The sequence below is a fragment of the Bicyclus anynana genome, chromosome 24 (genome assembly GCF_947172395.1).
Source record: "Bicyclus anynana chromosome 24, ilBicAnyn1.1, whole genome shotgun sequence".
NCBI classification, from domain to species: domain Eukaryota; kingdom Metazoa; phylum Arthropoda; class Insecta; order Lepidoptera; family Nymphalidae; genus Bicyclus; species Bicyclus anynana.
The window spans coordinates 4,154,435-4,174,313 of record NC_069106.1 but is presented as its reverse complement, the minus strand read 5'-3'; the positions used below and the strand labels follow the sequence as shown (position 1 = coordinate 4,174,313).

Here is a 19,879-nt window from a genome sequence, read left to right as displayed (position 1 = left end):
TAGGAACGGCAATAAAATGATTCACCAAAATTGTTCCTAAAGTAAAGTATTAGCTCGAGTATCAATATCTATACCGACTGCGAATATATCATCATCATCATCATCATCATCAACCCATATTCGGCTCACTGCTGAGCTCGAGTCTCCTCTCAGGACGAGAGGTGTTATGCCAATAGTCCACCATGCTGGCGCAATGCGGATTGGCAGACTTCACACACGCAGAAAATTAAGAAAATTCTCAAAAGTGCAGGTTTCCTCACGATGTTTTCTTTCACCGTTTGAGACACGTGATATTTAATTGATGAGCTCAAATTATTCCTAAGTAACCAAAAGTTTCTTGTCTTCCTCTTTCTTGAGAAATAATGTGGAACTAATTAAATTCTTTGGAAATTACTGAAAACCCATTTCTAAGCCGTTTAACGGAAAATGACCAATAAAGTTATATAGGAAACCTTTTCGTGTATTATATTTCTAATTTATAGCAACATTATTCTAAAACACAAAGCGATTCTGCCAAATGGCGTGGAAGGGCCGAATTGGTAAAAAACAACGATCTCGTGCCAAGATAATTAAGGCTTTTGGGGAATCATTTTATTAAAAAAAAAAAGTTTTGCTTTACCTGACATATCAAAAAATGGGTTCTTATACAGGATGATTGGTTTTGTTACTTTTTGTGTTTGTATTATGGTTTTAAATACATTTATTTATTTACTTTTATTTTATATATTTCATATCTATAGTAAAATTATAAAGCTGAATAGTTTGTTTGTTTGTTTGATTGAACGCGCTAATCTCAGGAACTACTGGTCCGATTTGAAAAATTATTTATGTGTTAGATAGCCTATTTATCGAGGAAGACAGGCTATATATTATCCCCGTATTCCTACCTTCTTTTCTTCCTACGGGAACGGGAACCACGCAGGTAAAACCGCGCGGCGTCAGCTAGTTGAACTTATATTTTAATAATGTATATTATAGTCAACGATATTTTATACTTGAGATAGGTATCACTAGCGTATCAAAACTGAGGCGGACAAATGTGCATAATTATCTTAATTTAATATAGTCGATTATTAAACAACGAACGTTATTTGAGAAAATAATACCTAAATATTGTCTACAGTGTCGAGTTGTGTGTTCAGAAAGTGTAAAAACTACATATACTTAAATATATAATGTAAGTAAACATTTAATTGTGCATGTATGTGCTAAATTTGGATAATTTTTTGCGGTACGTAACATATTTATAGTATAAAATATCGCTGATTATTGTATAAATAAAAATAAAAAAAACCCAAATTAGAAACTAAAAAAGTAAAAGAAATACAAAATAGAATACTCTGAACTGACTCAAGTAAAGTTAAATCATAGCAATATAACTCCAAATCTAGATAACCTACGATACCGTATATCTAAGTTACAAAAAAACTGTTGTGACAAAAACTTGTTACACTAATACTCTTGTATTTGAAAAACATATATTTAAATTGTTTTGTTATTCTTTTTTTGAATTTCTTAGGCTGAACTACTTGGGTCAACTCACATTAATTATTGCAAAATCACAAACAGATCTAAAGTACTGAAAATTAAACTATTTACAGTTTAACCCATACCATACTTAATATTATAAAGCTGAAGAGTTTGTTTGTTTGATTGAACGCGTTAATCTCAGGAACTACTGGAATGATTTGAAAAATTCTTTCAGCGTTACATAGCCCATTTATTGAGAAAGGCTAAAGGCTATATATTATATCCGTATTCCTACGGCAACAGAAACCACGCGAGTGAAACCGCGCGGCGTCAGCTAGTCTAGCTTATATTGGTTAGGCTAGCAAATTATAGCTAAATGTATTTTTTTACATAGCACCTGTTTGCTTAAGACCCGGAAATAAATTTAGCCATTTTTGAATCACCCTGTAGAGCGCCAAACGCAACGCACGTCGCAAAGTTACGCCGAATAATATCGGATATGTGATCTGAAAGAACCATCTCCCACTTTTTTACTTCAAGTAAAAAATACATACCTATTTCGCAGATGTTGGTTTTATAAATTTCTTGCACGTGTTTTGGGATTTTTTGCGTCCGCCTGTGAGGTCTGGTCGTTTGTAAAATTGTCTAAAATTGTTTAGTAGGCCTCTGGCCTAATTAGGCATAAATTGCGGCCAGAATGCGAATATTAGACGCAGCTGTCAATATGTAAGGACTCAATAAAATAAAATTGCTAATTAACATTTGATAGGTTAAAATTACGCCCTTTGTTTAAATCCACTAATCAGATTAAAATAAATAAGTAAGCGTATTCTATACTAATTTAATTCTGTACTACTACTATATAATTATTGAACCGTGATAGCCCAGTGGATATGACCTCTGCCTCCAATTCCGCTGTGGGTTCGAATCCGGTCCGGGTCATGCACCTCCAACTTTACAGTTGTGTGCATTTTTAGAAATTAAATATAACGTGTCTCAAACGGTGAAGGAAAACATCGTAAGGAAATCTGCATACCAGAGAATTTTCTTAATTCTCTGCGTGTGTGAAGTCTGCCAATCCGTATTGGGCCAGCTTGGTGGACTATAATTGGCTTAACCCCTCTCATTCTGAGAGGAGACTCGAGCTCAGCAGTGAGCCAAATATGGGTTGATAACGAACTATATAATTATAAGTAAGTATACTGCATATAAATCTAGGCATTATTAAAATTAATATTATTTTAGATACAAAAAAACCCGACTTCATAAGCTTAATGAACTGAAAAGACTTAAATACATTCTTGCTGGAAAATGTTATTTATGTAGGTACTTCTATAGTCATTATAATAAATAAATAAAAGTTAAAACAGTAATTATAATTAATAAAATACAATTATTATAGTAACAGTAATTAATAATAAAATATACTTAGGTACGTTATAATTTATTATAATATCACAGAATACATATGTACAAGATAATATATACATTTTTGTAATGGTCTTCTACAACCTTTCACTTGGTACCCATATTACCTATAAGGGTAAAAAAAAAAAAACCCACCCCCCAACTTTTTTATGTTAGTTAAAACATGCCCTACAGCCCAAACGGCTAATATTGACATCTGGGAAGTATCCTAGATAATCTAGGAGGTATTGGCGTATCTAGGATTATTTCCTAGGATGGGTCTGGCCCCTGACATAAAGTCTATGATTAGTTTCTTAATAGAAATCCATATCGGTAGCCCAGAATAAGAAGGTAGGGTGGGTGGGTAGGGTCCATTCTAGGGTAGTCACGGCCTACCCGCCCCGCCAGCCCCTTTAAACGCATATTATGCTGGAAGGAGATGACGTGCTTCTCTCCCATTATATCGAAATCGAATCAAATAGAATGAATACTTTATGCAAAGAGACATCTAGCGTACTAACGTGGCACTTTTCCAAAGTATTGCGGTACTTCGTTATAGTTCCTCCGTTCAACGTTAGATGGCGCTAACTTTATAAACAATTATTATTTTGTTTTCTATAATATTAGTTTCCGCTAAAATAATGCCATGAATCATAAATAAAGTGGTAAGTTTATATAGACGCTTGACTTTTATGCTTAACAAACTCAAGAAAATAATTATTTTCTAATTAAACTACAGGTTTATTAAAAATAATAGACACATTTTTAATATTGAATGTTTAATATAAACACAGAACATAGAAATTGCGAAATCTAACTCTATAGCAGTTTTTGTATCCTATTTGCTTTGAATTTGATTGTATTGTATAAAAAATATAAAAATATATGTATATGCTTTCCATTTTCACATTATTTTCTTTTGATAGGTTACCTATCATTACTTTTTGTGAGTAAATAAATAATTATTAGGTATACCTAGGTATCTAATAAAATCAGCTCAGTCTTTTAGGGTCGGTCACTATACAGGGTGATTCGGACTTTAGTGCGGACATTTTTTTTCGTGGTTCTGTATCATTAATAGAACATAAATCTACAAACAGTTCGATACATTTTATGTAATTTTTTTTTTCAATTTATGTCTCAGAAATAACAAAATAATGGACACATTCCCAAACAAACTGCGCAACTGCTGGCGGCACTTTGTAAGACGCCGACAAAGAAATACCGGCAGTAGTCATATCGCTTCGGCTTCGGCTGACGGGGGTGGCAGGGGTGAGGGGATCGAAAAATCCCTGAGGACGCCTGCCGAATTGCCGATGGGCGACCAGTGACAGACAATCTGCCGTCGCTTGCGCATTTAAGTCGAATCATCCTTTAATGCAAAAGTTTGCGTAATAATAATCATCATTTGTGTTTCATTATTCCAATCGAAAGTTTATAATTTTTATTATTACTACGCATTATTGATGGTCCTAAGCCCAATAAAGTATGAAGGGAAAATCGATACTCAACTCAAAAGTGACGACCTTTAATTATTATAAAAAATAATAGGTACAAAAATAAACGTAGAAAGGTCAACGGCCCTCGGCGCGGGCGCTCGCTAACCTAGTACCTACCAGCTGATTTTGTAGTTGCCTGTTACTGTGCTATTACTTAGTACAGCGATAGGGTGACCCTCAAATTCTGTTTAAATGTTTAAACTTTAGCTAACGATAACTTTGTTATTGTTGAGTTAAAAAAAAAAAGAAAAAATACGTGTTCATTAAATTTTGTTTATGTACAAAATATAAAAATATCCGTACTTGAAAAAATTTCTTCCTGTATACTGGCATAAGGACCCAGTGTCAATACAAACTCGGGCCTAAATTATACGAATGATACATAACTGAAAATTGTCTATAAATTAAGACAATTTAAGGAAAACTGATGAGGCTAATATTCAAAGAAAAACATTTGCCTAAGCAGTTATGTAAATTACTTGTAAGAGGTGGTCAATAATTTCTTATCTCTTTGACATAAAATGCATTGCAATATCTGTGTCTAATTGACAGGCGACAGATTTACCTACTAAGGATTTGAGACTGGCTTGACACATCTAATAAAATTAAAACATTAATGTTTTATATCAATGGCATCTCATTCATCGATTGAGTTTGACATTGACAGCAGGCGTTTGCAAAGACAACTGCCAATCAGCGAAATACGCATCAAAGAGGAAACCTATATCACTACTATTTGCATTTGCGAATCTAGATCGCTGTGAAAATAATGAAATCAGCTTATTTTCTCCGTTGGCAAATATTATTTCGGCTAAGATTCTAGTGGAGTTAGTAGATTCTACGAAAATATACACAAGGCTTTTAATTAATTTTTCATATCTGTATCGTTCTAAAAATGGGCCTAATTTCGGACATCTCCTTTATCTAAACAGACAAATTTATTGAAAATGAGTCACATTATACGACATGTCACAGTAAGAAGTCATTCCAAGTTTGTTAGAATTTTAAATGAAAACCAAACTTCGTTGTATAATTACGTCATAATAAGCGGTTGGTCAATATAGGCGGGGTACAGATTCTACTGTATTTACCACCTACGGAGTGATGCATTCAAACTCAGTAAGCTCAGGAACGTGAAATGTATCGATGTTTACGTACCTGCCCAATTACCTGCCTACTTCTTTACTCACTGCGCGGAAGTGAGCTGTATGTAAGCGAGGTTTCAGGCATCTATTACTACTGTCCCTTATCGTGTTCCAAATCCTATTGCCATCTAATATATTGTAGTACATATTCCTAAATACGTCATTTACACTGTCATCCCTAATGCAACGCATCTCAAGTGACGTCACACATATTGGTCTCATATAGCCAGGAACGTCAGTTTTGTGAGTCACTTTTAAATGGTCAACTTCATACAAAATTTCCTTCAGACAAGCGCACTGCCAGGGGTTCTGATGGAAATAGAATTCTGTTATATTTGCGTTTGGTTTTCTTAAAGACATACTAAAGGTATTTGGTAAAAACGTAAACATATTAAAAGATAAGTTTAAAATTTTTAGTGGATTATTTAAAAACATTTCTACTTCTACTTTTGAAATCAAGTTATGCGACAAATCAATATTTTCTAAAGATAGCATTCTTCGAAATAAATTATCGGATAAATATGTCAATTCGTTATGACTCAGATTGAAAACTTTTAAATTTCTCAACGGCGCCACAACGTTTTCGTCTATATGTTCGAGTTCATTATGCGCTAGGTTTAATATTTCGAGATTGTGTAAATTCTTGAATATTTCCTCGTTAACTAGTTTACTTATTTTATTGGATGACAAATTCAGTTCTTTGATTGTTTTGAGATTAGATTGCGTTGCGAATTTTGCCACCTCTGTTATACCACAACTATTTAAATCCAATACTTCAAGGACCTCCAAAGACTGTAACAAACTGTCTGGCGTACCATTCATATCATTGCCCGCAAAGCTTAAATATGTAATATATTTATTATTTACAAACAATAAAGAACTAAGATCTTTGCCTAGAAGAAGATTCCATGACAAATCTAACGTATGAAGTTGAACTAACGAATCGAAGACGCCTACATCTAAATTGCCTAAGAAATTATTTTTTAAATCTAAAACTAACAAATGGGGGTTACCTACAAATAAATCAACTGGTAATCTAGATAAAAGATTGTTAGAGATGTTCAGATAGGCAAGTGAAGGTGAGTTGTGAAGCGAATCGCTGTCCAGTTCTTTGAGTCTATTTTCGGATAAATCTATATATTTCAGAGATGTTTTCTTCAGCGAATCGTGTTCTAATTCTGTTATTCCGCACGCACGGAGCAGAACCATCTCAGTATATCCGTTTAGTGGGAGGGATTCCAATTTCAGAATAACGTCGGGAACGCCAACTGGAATGCACATGAGTATAATTTCTTGGGCATCTATGAAGCTACACTCCACTGAAGCAGATGTCTCCTTCAATACAACAAGGAAGAAGTAACACCATAAACTTTTCTTTCTTGCCATCTGAAAATAATATGATAAAATATCAATCATTATTTATCCATATTTGGCTCACTGCTGAGCTCGAGTCTGCACCACGCTTGGCAATGCGGATTGACTTTACACATGCAGAGAATTAAGAAAATTCTCTGTAGGTATAAGGTTTCACACTCACACCGTTTGAAACACATGGCATTTAATTTCTTAAAATAACAAATCATTGTAGCGAGAAAAATAACAAAATCTTGCCATTTTGCGGAGAAAACAGGAATTTAAAAAGTCGTGAGTAAACCTCTTTACTCCCATACAAACGATTCGTAATAATACTTAAGAGAGGGGTCGGGTAGAGGTAGGATAGGGTGGAAGTAGGGTAGGGTAGGGGTAGGAAAGAAGTGCACAAACTTAAAGCGAAGATTGACCTGTAGCTTATTCACTATCTTTGACTATGCTAGTTGACATATAAGAATTGAGATTCTATGTAAAAATGTCATCCGGTGCTTACTGGTGTACATCACATAGTAGGTAAATGACATTGATTTGATTTAATTTTGATGTTTATATTAATAGGTTGATAATAAAGACCTAAATAGTGAATAGGCCAGCTGGTCCGTTAGTGAATACATAATTATTAACCAGGAAAACCGCAGAACATAAAAAGCTAAGGAAAACCATGAAATAATGTCAAATAAGGTCGACCATGATCGTACGCGTTTTATGAGAATTGTCAATAATTAACCGACTTCAAAAAAAGGAGGAGGTTCTCAATTTGTCTGTATGTTTTTTTTTTATTTTAAACTCTCATGAGTGTTTTTCCTAATAATTGATTATGAAACACGACTAAAACTTACGTGATACAACCGGAGTATGACCGACTAGTTTCAAACCCATACGGCGCTCTTAGTCATGAGCTGGTTCTTGCAACGCGGCCCGAACCAAACTTCTTCAGTCAATCAATTAATTCATCAGTCACGTGAGTTTTAGCCGTTTTTTATAATCATTTAAAACACTACCAACTTAAATATATAGTCGGATGCAATCTTTATGACGCCTCGGATTTAAGCAGCACGGGATGATTCCTTGCCGCCGCGCCCGTAAGTTACCGCTGACATCTAAGATCTTGTATTGCCAGACCTGGCGCACTCCGCGTTTTAGCAAAAACGTACAAGTAGGTACATGCATGGACCCCTATAAGGCAAACAAAAGCGGCCAATTGTCTTAATTTCATCCTAAATAGTGTATACAATGAGGTTTTCTTCCTCAGTGCCTGAAGACGAAAGTCTTCGAACAGTGCGTGTTACCAGTGATGACATACGGATCCGAAACTTGGTCGCTAACTATGGGCCTCATTAGAAGGCTCAAAATCACTCAGCGGGCGATGGAGCGATCTATGCTTGGAGTTTCTCTGCGGGATCGAATCAGAAATGAGGAGATCCGCAGACGAACCAAAGTCACCGACATAGCTCAGCGAGTCGCGAAGCTGAAGTGGCAATGGGCAGGCCACATAGTTCGAAGAGCCGATGGACGTTGGGGTCCCAAGGTGTTGGAATGGCGACCCCGCACCGGAAAGCGCAGTGTTGGTCGACCCCCCACTAGGTGGACAGAGGACATCAAGCAGATTGCAGGAAACCGCTGGATGCTGGCGGCTCGAGATCGTTATGCTTGGAGGTCCATGCAAGAGGCCTATGTCCAGCAGTGGACGTCCATCGGCTGAAAATGATGATGAGTGTATACAATGTCGTATTTAGGAACTGTAAAAGTTGCATATACATAAATATATAATGTTTAAAATAATAATATATATATATTTTTTTTTTCATTCTTTACAAGTTAGCCCTTGACTACAATCTCACCTGATGGTAAGTGATGATGCAGTCTAAGATGGAAGCGGACTAACTTATTAGGAGGTCGATGAAAATCCACACCCCTTTCGGTTACTACACGGCATCGTACCGGAACGCTAAATCGCTTGGCGGTACGTCTTTGCCGGTAGGGTGGTAACTAGACAAATTAAGAAAATCTCAGTCTGCCCAGCCGGGGATCGAACCCGGGACCTCCGTCTTGTAAATCCACCGCGCATACCACTGCGCCACGGAGGCCGTCAAAATATTTATGTATTATTGTACAATTTTATAATTTTTTTTTATGTATTAAACAAAAAAATTGTGCATGTGTGCGCACAGTGGAGTAGCTAAATTCGGATCACTATTGCGGTGATTTTGTGGGCACGTAACATGTCTATAGTATAAAATATCGTTGCTTGTACATATGTGTATGAATTTCACAGCTTACCACACGATGTTCCAAAACGTCATAAATATTGCACCCGACTATACCAAAACACTTACTTTGGCTTTACTTATATGTCACGCACACTCGTACAAATGAACAACAATTCCAATGTATAAACCTGCTACAGCCAGACCGACCTCATTTTATGAAGACTGAAAGTTTGTAAGCCTTTATTTCTGCAGGCTTCAAGGGTCGACCAGACTAGAGATGATGACAGATTTTTAAATTGTATATAAATTAGGAGTACGCTAATAGTAAAGCAATTTTGTAAAAGTAACTGGGTATCTGTGATCATTACTTTCGGAGCTACAGGGATTTAAAGGGTCAGATTGGCGGCGCTGCCGCGGATCCCTGAAAAACGCCCCATACAAAACGGCACGAACTAATGACGTCGTAGGCAATGTAATGATCGTTAGATTTGTATGTGCGTTCAAACAAAATTACTAATATCTTTGTTATTTGTGCGTTTATGTTTATAGTTCACATATTCAAAAATGTCTCATTTAATGTAAGGAAGCTAAAACTGTATGAATTTTCATCTAATTACGATAAAAGATTATTAATAGATTTTGAAATTTTATAATCTCATTTATTTTGCAAATATCCAGACAATCTTTGCTTTTTATGTATAAATTAGTTAACATTGACCTTATTTAGCCGAATTTATCATAAAACTCAATATGTTCAAACCTAGTCATCATCCCCATTCAAGTATAAATATATTTTTTCCTTGGCACAGTATGAGAAATCATGCCCCAGTTGCCAGTCACTAAGCATCGCGGGAATCCTTCGAAAAATATCTTACAGGTACTCTACCCCTCCCATACATATACAATTCACCTACTCTACCGCTACCGTATACATAGCCCTTGACTACAATCTCACCTGATGGTAAGTCATGGTGCAATCTAAGATGGAAGCGAGCTAACTTGTAGGAGTAGGATGAAAATCCACACCCCTTTTGGTTTATACACTACATCGTACCGGAACACTAAATCACTTGGCGGTACGTCTTTGCCGGTAGAGTGGTAACTAGCCACGGCCGAAGCCCATCAGCCAAAGCCAAAAATCTCATTTATTTATTAGTCCATTTTAATTTTTAACAATGTTAATATAATACAAATCACTTTTAAAACTAAAAAAAAAACAGAATAAAAACTCTATCGGCCCAGCCGGGGATTGAACCCAGGACCTACCACCTGTAAATCCACTGCGCATAACACTGCGCCACGGAGGCCATCTACCTCTACCATACCCCTACTCTACTCCTACCATACCCCTACTCTACTCCTATCCTACCCCCACTCTATCCCTACCGCACTCACTTAGAACAGAAACACGGGATAACAAACTTTCACAGTGTTCTTGAAAAAGAAAATAAGGGGTCGATCTGGCTTGCACATAAAATCACACTAAAACGCGCGGGCTTCTGCATCGAATGTAAGTTGCAAACTAAATATAAAATTTACTTTTCCATACAATCGTGAATTCATGAATGTTCCCCGCAGCTCTGACGTGGCCCTTGACGCATGCAGATTGTTTTGTAAATAAAAAAAAAAACATTAAATTTCCAAAACAAAAACTAACCTTGTCTAAGAAGCGAAAAATAACATTGCATAACCTTTTGTTCACTTTGAAGGCGGCCCGTACGAAAAAATTGTACGAAATGTTCCAATATTCCGTATTTTCTTTTTGTTACCCTGACTTGGCCTACGAACCCCGGACCTCACTGTCAGTATTACCGGATTACCACAGACCAATGAAGCAGTTTGTATTATTTTGCCAGCAAAATAAATTAAGTAACAAAAACATCTTAATTACCAGTGCAATGGAATCTTTTTGACGCAGTTTTGCCTTCTTGATGAGTAATGGTTGCTATGACAACGCCTGTCAAAAAAAGATTAGCAATTATCATATTAGGATGTATCAATCTTTAGACGTAGGAGTTGTTTCATAGTAGCGTTTTATAAGCACGTATAAGCTAGTTTTTGAAGCGCATGTAGGTGCGTATAAACGCGCATATTGATCAATCAATCAATCAATCAGTCAATTTATTTATTTGCAGATACATGCATTATATATATACAGGTGGTTGGTAGATGTAGATGGTAAATGTATCTTGCCAATTTGGCATGCAAATTATTTATTAAGTATTTAATGATTCAACACACGTTCAACTTGTACGAGCGTTGACGCGCTTCTAAACTCATATAGGTTCATCATGATTAACAGCCGATGGACGTCCACTGCTGGACATAGGCCTCTTGCATGGACTTCCAAACAAAACGGTCTTGAGCCGCCAGCATCCAGCGGCTCCCTGTAACCTCCCTACGCTTTCCGGTGCGGGGTCGCCATTCCAGCACCTTGGGACCCCAACGTCCATCGACTCTTCGAACTATGTGGCCTGTCCATTGCCACTTCAGCTTCGCGACTCGCTGAGCTATATCAGTGACTAGTTCTTCTGCGGATCTCCTCATTGTTGATCAGTGACTTTGAGCCTTTTATTTGAGGGACACAGTTAGCGAACCAGGTCTCGGATACGTAAGTCATCACTAGCACGCACTGTTCGTATTGGTTATGTTGCCGAAATATGCCCGATTACGCGAGTGCGGTTTTGTTAAGGCGCGTAAAGTAACGCGCGTGTAATCTCCTAAGCTGAAACGGCCGAAAAATTACGCTAGTCTGAAATCACTCTTAGGAGAAAAAATACATTTATAATTTTTTGGAAAAACAATAAACCTAAAAATCTAAATGGCTTGTCTAAGATCCAATATTCCGTATAGACTATATAGATTCCCATTCCCATTCGGAGAAAAAATATTCCCGTGACACTTATAAATAATAGCTTACTATTGATTCCTTTAAAAATTCCAGTTAAAAACGATGTTTTTTTAATTCTTTACAAGTTAGCCCTTGACTACAATCTCATCTGATGGTAAGTGATGATACCATCTAACAGAAGAGAAACAGTGGTTCGATCTCCGCTGGCTGGACTATTGTCGTACCCACGCCTATCATCATCATCATCATCATCATCATCATCATATCAGCCGACGAACTGCCACTGCAGGACATAGGCCTCTTTGTAAAAAAAAAAGAAAAAAACAGGCAAAGTGAAAAGGCCCACGCCTAACTTCGTCTAAAAAGTCTTTAATGACTAACTTACAAAAAAAATATGGTGAAATTCTCTTATAAAATAGGAAAAGCCAAGGGATAAAGGTGGTGAGAAATAAAACAACAAACATGATTATTTGTACATTGTCTTTATAACAATAAAAATATGTCATATATTCACCTACCAAGTGATAAAAACCAACACGCGAAATTTTAAACAAAAAGGGAATAAACTACTTTATTTTCCACTGCGCAGCATAAAGAATGTATGGAAATACAATTTACACCATAAAGAAAATACAATATTATAAAAACAAAAAATTTACAAAAATGCACAATAGGCAACCTTATCGTTAGCAAGCTATCTGTTCCAGGCAACCTAATAAATAAGTATGTTCTGTGGTATTTTCTATAACAATCACATTCACAATTAACACATCAAATCTTTAATTTCATAAAAAAATACAATTTTTTGACACAATTTTAAAATGTTTACCTACAATTTTAGTCATCTTTACTTAGTCACACTTACTTAATGAGTCAGAGTTGATATTATTGTCGTGGGAATTGAGTGTATGAGTCGACACACCAGAGTCATAGTTTAGCGAAATATCCTTGAAACTCTCAGCACAAGTGTCATGCGTATTGTTTGAAAAACTTCTAGTGACATCCAATTCACTTCTCAGTTGTTGCATAGACTGTATAACTTCATTTTGAAAATTCATATTCAATTTATACAATTGTTCTGAATGCTCCCGTTCTCTTCGTAACTCGTTCTTCATGTGTGTGTCCTTATATTTATCAAATTCTGTCATAATTCTCACCTTCGATTCGTAGGCATGTTGAACCATAGACACCAATGTAAATAATTTCTCAATAACCTTTTCTTTGACTTCTTTGGAAATGTTTGGATCCGATTCGAGATCAGATTTAGCGTCTAATGCTAAATCGTTAGCTGAAGACGGAAATCCGAGTAAAGATTTAGAACTATTAGCATTATTTGCTTTTGTAGTTGATGGATCTGGTTTGGGTGATTTCTCTTTTTCACATTTCTTCGTAGTAAAGGCACCGTGGGCTACTACTTCAGTGAACACTCCCGAACTTGGTTTATTGGACTGGTATTCGGCTGTTTTCTTATTAGCCTTTTGCAGTAGCTCGTTATTCTTCTCTTTCTGTGTATTTGTCTTCTGTAGAACTTCTTCGTGTGTTCTAACTTCTTCTTCTTTGTTATTCTTGTACGGGCTTCCGGTTCTGTTGCTAAAGTTTGTGACAGTCAGCTTAGACATGTCTACGCCTTATATGGGTGGGAACAGTTTTGAAAGTTCTTCAAATGGGCCACCTGAATTTTCTTGTGATCACATAATGTCCGCTTCGAGTGGTGACGGTGGAGCAACTAAGTTGGTTGCCGTTGAATTATTACGATACCCATATAAGTGTAGGTTTCGCTCCAAAGTTTTGGTTTGTCAGGACTTCCTAAGCGTGGCAATGAATTTATGATTACCGTTGAGCTCAGGACCGACACTGCGTAGGCTAAAATGCAGTTTGCATTGAATATTTGTTGACATTCTAGACAAGGTATTTAGTCAAGTGTTTGAACGACGAAATGAGCTTGTTTGCAAAGTGATATGACGTAATGCCAAAACCGGTTTTTAATGACTGCACGAAATTGAAAATTCCGTAGATACGAAGTTAATTGAAGGCTAACTATGTTACATTGATAGTAGTACAATTAATGTAGGTGCAAGTCTGTTAGCCAATAATCATCATCATTATCAGCCGATGGACGTCCACTGCTGGACATAGGTCTCTTGTATAGATTTCCAAACATCATGTACCTACTCGAGCCGCCAGCATCCAGCGACTCCCTGCAACCCGCTTGATGTCCTCGGTTCATCTTATGAGGGTTCGACCAATACTGCGCTTTCCGGTGCGGGGTGACCATTCCAGCATCTTGGGATCAATCAAATCAATCAATCAAAATTCATTTATTTCAAATAGGCTTACTTTAAAAGCACTTTCGAAACGTCAGGTAATAATACCTTAAGATTATTCCAAAAATTAAAATTAAAGTTACGAGGGTTTCAAAGTGGTCCAAGAAAAGCCCACAGCAAACTCAGCCAGGTTTATCCTTTTCTAGTTTATCACCATTTAACAATATGTACATAAGTATCTTGTCATGTAATACATTTCATTTCCAAGTAATTTTGTCGTTTTCGTAATCGTCGTCGTCATCAACCCATATTCGGCTCACTGCTGAGCTCGAGTCTCCTCTCAGAATAAGAGGGGTTAGGCCAATAGTCCACCACGCTGGCCCAATACGGATTGGCAGACTTCATACACGCAAAGAATGAAGATAATTCTTTGGTATGCAGGTTTCCTATTGAGACACGTGATATTTAATTTCTTAAAATGCACACAACTGAAAAGTTGGAGGTGCATGCCCCGGACCGGATTCGAACCCACACCCTCCGGAATCGGAGGCAGAGGTCATATCCACTGGGCTATCACTGCTCTTTCGTAATCATTAACACTGTAATAGGACTTTTCTATAAGCTTACGTTTAACAAAAACTTTGATCCCGATGTCCATCGGCTCTTCGAACTATGTGCCCCGCGTATTGCCACTTCAACTTCGCGACTCGTTGAGCTATGTCGGTGACTTTGGTTCTTCTGCGGATCTCCTCATTACTGATTCTATCACGCAAAGAAACAAATATAGCTCGCTCCATCGCCCGCTGAGTAACTTGAAGCCTTCTTATTAGGCCTATAGTCAGCAACCAAGTCTCAGATCCGTAGGACATCACTTGCAACACGCACTGTTGGAATTCTTTCGTCTTCAGGCACTGAAGAATTTTGGACGAAAAGATGTCGCGAAGTTTCTCGAACGCTGCCCAACGCTGTTAGCCAATAATGACTGCCTTATTTATCCAGTACCCATGTTGCTTTAAATCACGCGGTTCTGGGTTCGAGATCGGACTATGAAATGTTGAGTTTTTTCGTCGTCGAAGTTTACAAGTTAGCCCTTGACAAAAATCTCATCTGATGGTAAGTGATAACTTGTTAGGAGGAAGATGAAAATCCACACCCCTTTCGGTTTCTAAACGAAACAAGCAAACGCTAAATCGCTTAGCGGTACGTCTTTGACGGTAGTGTTAACTAGCCACGGCCGAAGCCTCCTACCAAGGACCAATTAAGAAAACCTCAATTGGCCAAGCCGGAGTTCGAACCCCAGGACTTCCGTCTTGTAAATCTACCGCGAGTACCACTGCACCACGGAGGCTGTCAAAAATACATATAAAACATACATATACCTTAGGAATCATGACGAACCTGTATTGGAGGAGGAATTTTCCATTTTGTACAGTTTGTGCGTATAGTGCCTACCCTAGTTAAAAACATTGCACGCCACTGTCCACATCCATCCTCCTGGTAACCTCATTACTGCATAACTCTAATTAATATCCCCGTATTATATATTAGTGATGCGAGACCCGTACAACGTCGAATACTAATGCTTAGCTACCGATTGTGATCGCTTAGTTCCGCCATAGGGGAAAGTGATGTCTCCTACACTTTGCCTTTAACTATGTGCTGTTAATGGGCTGAATGATCAACCAAAAGAAAAAATTAGAAAATAAGTGCTAATCCTAGAAGGCCTTCAATCCTGAAGGCCTGGACACGAAGATACAATTTGTGCTCCTTCAAGGCAAGAGCGAATAGGCATCCTCTAGGCAAGCACCCTTCGTCTTAGACCTCATCATTGCTTTCCATCAGTCATGATTGTAGTCAACATAAAAAAATGCTGCTCTTTTTCGTATTATAGCATAAAATTATTCTTGGACAGACGGTCTGTCTAAGAAGTGTGTCAACAAAATGTAATACAATGAATTCAAACTCTGGCATCGTTTCAAAAATCAAAGTTAAGCACAATAAGATGTAAATAACAAAGAGCGCCCAGCTGTTTTGTATTGCAGACAAGTCAATAAATAAATTAATTAAACAAATGAAAAACCCGACTCCATAAAATATTAAAAAAACTGAAAAGAAAAAAGCTTAGTCCAGAAGTGTAGAATGCAATTTGAAACCAGTCGGGACCATATATTGGATAGAATGATTTTCGTCTACATTATTTAACAGGTCCCGACAGTTTTCTAATTTCTTTCTATAAAGAATATTACATACATACATACTTAAAAACATAACCTTTCGTACAGTCGGGTAATAAGGAAAATTCCCACTACGTTTTTTAACACAAGTAAATTTTTTTTATTTTGAAAACCCCCAAAAATCAAGCATAGCAAATAAGCTAAGCTATAGTTACAATAAATAAATAGAATGTTCGTTTACTTTTACTTTTACATCAGAAGTTATTTCCATGATAATAGGAAAACGCCGTTTTATGGATAGAAAAATATTTTCAAAATATTTAATGGAGGGAGGTGCACAAAAGTGTGTAAAGCAAATTTTATGGCTAAAGCAACCTGAAAGCTTAGGAGTTGAATGAGAAATACAAATTATATTAATTTATTTAATTATATTAGTTTATTTAACAATAAACGTATACAATTTTGATGTAATTTCAGTTTTAGTGTCCTAAAACTTAAATTGTGCGTCTAAAATCTGTCTTAAGAATTCTCAAAAGCCCGGAGGAAAATCAAATGTTAAGCCCAAACGTACAAACTAAATACTCAATAATTATTTAGGTCGGCATTAGTTAGGATGTCAGCGTGACTTGAAATTTTGTTTCAAGGCCACAAATCTAATAACTCTAAACCCCTTCCAAGGTTAGCAACTCTGATAAATGATGTTATCTCGGGAGTGACAAGTTCAATGATAGCAATTTAAGAACAATTACGTATGCAACCGGCGCGTGCGCTGCGTCTCCTCTTCCATACCAAACAGACAACTAATTCATACGGGTATTGTCTCTTTCTTTCCTCAACAACTTATAAATTGTGCGAAGGGGATGGACTAATGGATCACGCCTTCAACGATTCAGGGTATGGTGTCACAAACAACAGAAAAGGCGCCTGATGACAAAGTTTCTAAAATGTCACTACATCAAAGCAACGATGGTATAACATAAGCCTTTTCGGATCCAGAGTCTATTGGAGGATCGTATCAAATAGCTTTCCCTTACACTTCTACCGTCAACTGGCAAAAGATCGTAAGTATGCGCTCGAGGAGTACATACCAAGACAATCCGTACCGGAACTGCAGACTACGTTCTGAATTTGAAATAGCTGTATAAAAGCCATTGAGTCCTTGTCCAAACTATCACAATCTCACCAACCGTCCTCCAGTGAACACCAGGAGTCAAAATGGCGTCTATGAAAGTGGTGTGTTTAGTTTTGTTATTTGGGGGTGCCATGGCCCAGCCCCCCAAACAAGGCTTCTGGAAGGACACACCCCTAGACAGCATGGTCGAAGAAATGAGATCAGGCTGCGTTGAGGGCTCGGATCCGACTGCCTGCATCAAATACAAGGTCATGTCTTTGCTGGACAGCATCTTCAAAAAGGACACGTTCCAGGTATTTAAACCGCACTTTCTTTTTAAACATGAAGCATTTTTATCAGCTTTCTAACGGTTAAAAACATCCACAGATCTCCGATGCAGTGGAAGTAACGAAGAACGATGCTAGCAACGACGCAACTGGACGTTCTTCGGGCGATTTCATGGACAGCATTGAGAACTATATCCAGTCTCACGACGTGACCTTCCAGATGCCAATTGCTGATACCAAAATCACTGTCAGCCCGAGAAACCTAGACAACGATGAGCTTAGCTTGAACATCAAATTCAACAAGGAAGGAGCCCGCTCCGTTGGGGAAGCACGTAAAGCCAAGCTCAAGAAGATCATCGTCCCAATCCTGGTGTTCGTTCTCCTTAAGGCCATGACTCTCATCCCCCTGGCTATCGGTGTCCTCGGATTGAAGGCCTGGAACGCGCTGCAACTGTCTTTCTTCTCTTTCGTCGTCTCCGTAGCCTTGGCTATCTTCCAACTGTGCAAGAAGGTGAGTCTTTGAAACTATTTCCCTACTTTTATGTTTAGGATGCACTTTTGGATTTTTATTTTACACATTTTTGGATAACAATTAAACCCCAATACAATAATTAGGATCTTTTGCACCACAGATTTGTTTAGTCATAATGATTCACGAGCAAGGACGTCTTAAAAATCTCGTTTTTAGTAATCCATGAATTCATATTTGATTCACTAATTCGTTTGCACAAATGCACCTAAAAATATCAACTAAGCGTACGCACACTCTAAGCACTGGAATTCAATAACTTTTCACGCAAAACCCGTAAGGGTCACTAACCTTCTTCTTAATTCTACCCTCGAGTAACGTTATAGTTTACCCAGATTGCCGCGGACAACTCCCATCCGCAGATCTCCGCTCACGGACCCTGGGATGCTGCTTATGCCGCCACTCGCCACAGGAGAGAGGCTGAACCCCAGGACTTGGCTCAAGAGCTGGCTTACAACGCTTACCACTAAGGAAAACGACCTCCTGAGAGTTACAGACCATTAAACCCTCGTTCACACAAAAGTTCTTTTTCACGGACGTTAAAAATACGTCCAAATATAGTATGAAGCTAAATGAACGTCTATTTCCAAAGCCCAAATTTGAAAATGCAACACTGCTCGAAAAAAAGCGTCATGTTCTAAAAAACGCTGTCTTGAGAACATATACTAGGGAATGCATTTGTTGTAATTGAAAGCTTTTTTAACGTCCGTTTAAAAACTCTCGTGCGAATGAGACCTGACAAAACAAACGCGTATTCTCGGACTCTTAGATAAAACAGATTTCAACCTTTGGAACTTAATGCCTATTTGTAGTAGCCATTTTGAAAATTCAAGCAATAGTTTCATAGGTTTTTTAGGACATTGTATCTATCGAAATACCGTTCTTTGTATTGTATACGACATATAACTCTCTTTATAATGATAATAGGAAACGATTACTGATCGAATGAATACCTGCACCGTATGTTATGTAGCAAACGGGTACAAACCAAATAGGTTTTTCGAAACCGTGCGTGTAAATATTTAGTGTGGATTGTAATTATTTATTTAGTTGTGTGTGTGTATGATTGATTTGTGTGATTGTTTTATTTATTGTTTAAATAAATCATATTTTAAAATATTGTTGTTTTATTTAAACTTTATTAAAATTTATTTTAATTATTTTTGCTACAATTTACATTCTAAATTGTCATTAAAAGAATGCTTTTATCTCAATTCGTATGCAAAATAAAAATAATTTAATTTTTCATTACAAGTTTTAATATTGCCAAATAAATTATATTTAATAAATACATTTCAAGAAAAAAAAAATTATGTATCCTAGTAAAAGTATCAACAGCCATTTTCTCTGATTTGTATTAAGTTCCCAAAACTTAACCTACAAAAAAAATTATTTATCCTTAAACCAAGTCTCCCGATAAACAAAAAACATTATAATAGAAATTGGAGTAAGCATTGGAGTTCTCTGTGAGAAGACAAATAAATCAGAGTCACCACTACGAAATATTTATCAGATCGGGCCTGTAGCCACATGGCACTTCGATTTTCTTTCTACTAACGCT

General features: G+C 37.1%; 3 protein-coding genes across 9 annotated transcripts; 1 reads left to right on the top strand and 2 right to left on the bottom strand.

The window, feature by feature from the left end:
- Positions 1–2,831: 2,831 nt before the first annotated feature.
- Positions 2,832–11,042, bottom strand: LOC112045402 (protein artichoke). 5 transcript variants are annotated; one of them, XM_052889037.1, is made up of 3 exons: positions 10,498–10,743; positions 9,229–9,293; positions 2,832–6,907 (listed from the first exon to the last, which is right to left on the bottom strand). In XM_052889037.1, the coding sequence occupies exon 3, from the start codon at positions 6,905–6,907 to the stop codon at positions 5,543–5,545; it is 1,365 nt and encodes a 454-aa protein (XP_052744997.1). In that variant the 5' UTR covers positions 9,229–9,293; positions 10,498–10,743; the 3' UTR covers positions 2,832–5,542. The 5 variants fall into 5 exon arrangements, with proteins under 5 accessions (XP_052744997.1, XP_052744996.1, XP_052745000.1 ...); XM_052889036.1 differs by having other exon boundaries at positions 9,229–9,290; XM_052889040.1 differs by having other exon boundaries at positions 10,525–10,743.
- A 1,374-nt stretch (positions 11,043–12,416) lies between these two features.
- LOC112045403 (uncharacterized) lies at positions 12,417–13,843 on the bottom strand. Its single transcript, XM_024081565.2, has one exon. It carries the CDS (start codon positions 13,570–13,572, stop codon positions 12,805–12,807), a length of 768 nt encoding a protein of 255 aa, XP_023937333.2. The 5' UTR covers positions 13,573–13,843; the 3' UTR covers positions 12,417–12,804.
- Positions 13,844–17,548: 3,705 nt separating this feature from the next.
- On the top strand, positions 17,549–19,435 carry LOC112045404 (uncharacterized). 3 transcript variants are annotated; one of them, XM_024081568.2, is made up of 3 exons: positions 17,549–17,816; positions 17,890–18,300; positions 18,681–19,435. In XM_024081568.2, the coding sequence occupies exons 1-3, from the start codon at positions 17,607–17,609 to the stop codon at positions 18,786–18,788; spliced, it is 729 nt and encodes a 242-aa protein (XP_023937336.1). In that variant the 5' UTR covers positions 17,549–17,606; the 3' UTR covers positions 18,789–19,435. The 3 variants fall into 3 exon arrangements, with proteins under 3 accessions (XP_023937336.1, XP_023937335.1, XP_023937334.1); XM_024081567.2 differs by having other exon boundaries at positions 18,654–19,435; XM_024081566.2 differs by having other exon boundaries at positions 18,645–19,435.
- The last annotated feature ends 444 nt before the right edge of the window (positions 19,436–19,879 follow it).

Coding starts and splice junctions, on each gene's coding strand:
- LOC112045402 (XM_052889041.1), bottom strand. CDS start 6,907: ATGGCAAGAAAGAAAAGTTTATGGTGTTACTTCTTCCTTGTTGTATTG.
- LOC112045403 (XM_024081565.2), bottom strand. CDS start 13,572: ATGTCTAAGCTGACTGTCACAAACTTTAGCAACAGAACCGGAAGCCCG.
- LOC112045404 (XM_024081566.2), top strand. CDS start 17,607: ATGGCGTCTATGAAAGTGGTGTGTTTAGTTTTGTTATTTGGGGGTGCC. Junction 17,817..17,889: donor TCAAAAAGGACACGTTCCAG/GTATTTAAACCG, acceptor AAACATCCACAG/ATCTCCGATGCAGTGGAAGT. Junction 18,301..18,644: donor TCTTCCAACTGTGCAAGAAG/GTGAGTCTTTGA, acceptor GTAACGTTATAG/TTTACCCAGATTGCCGCGGA.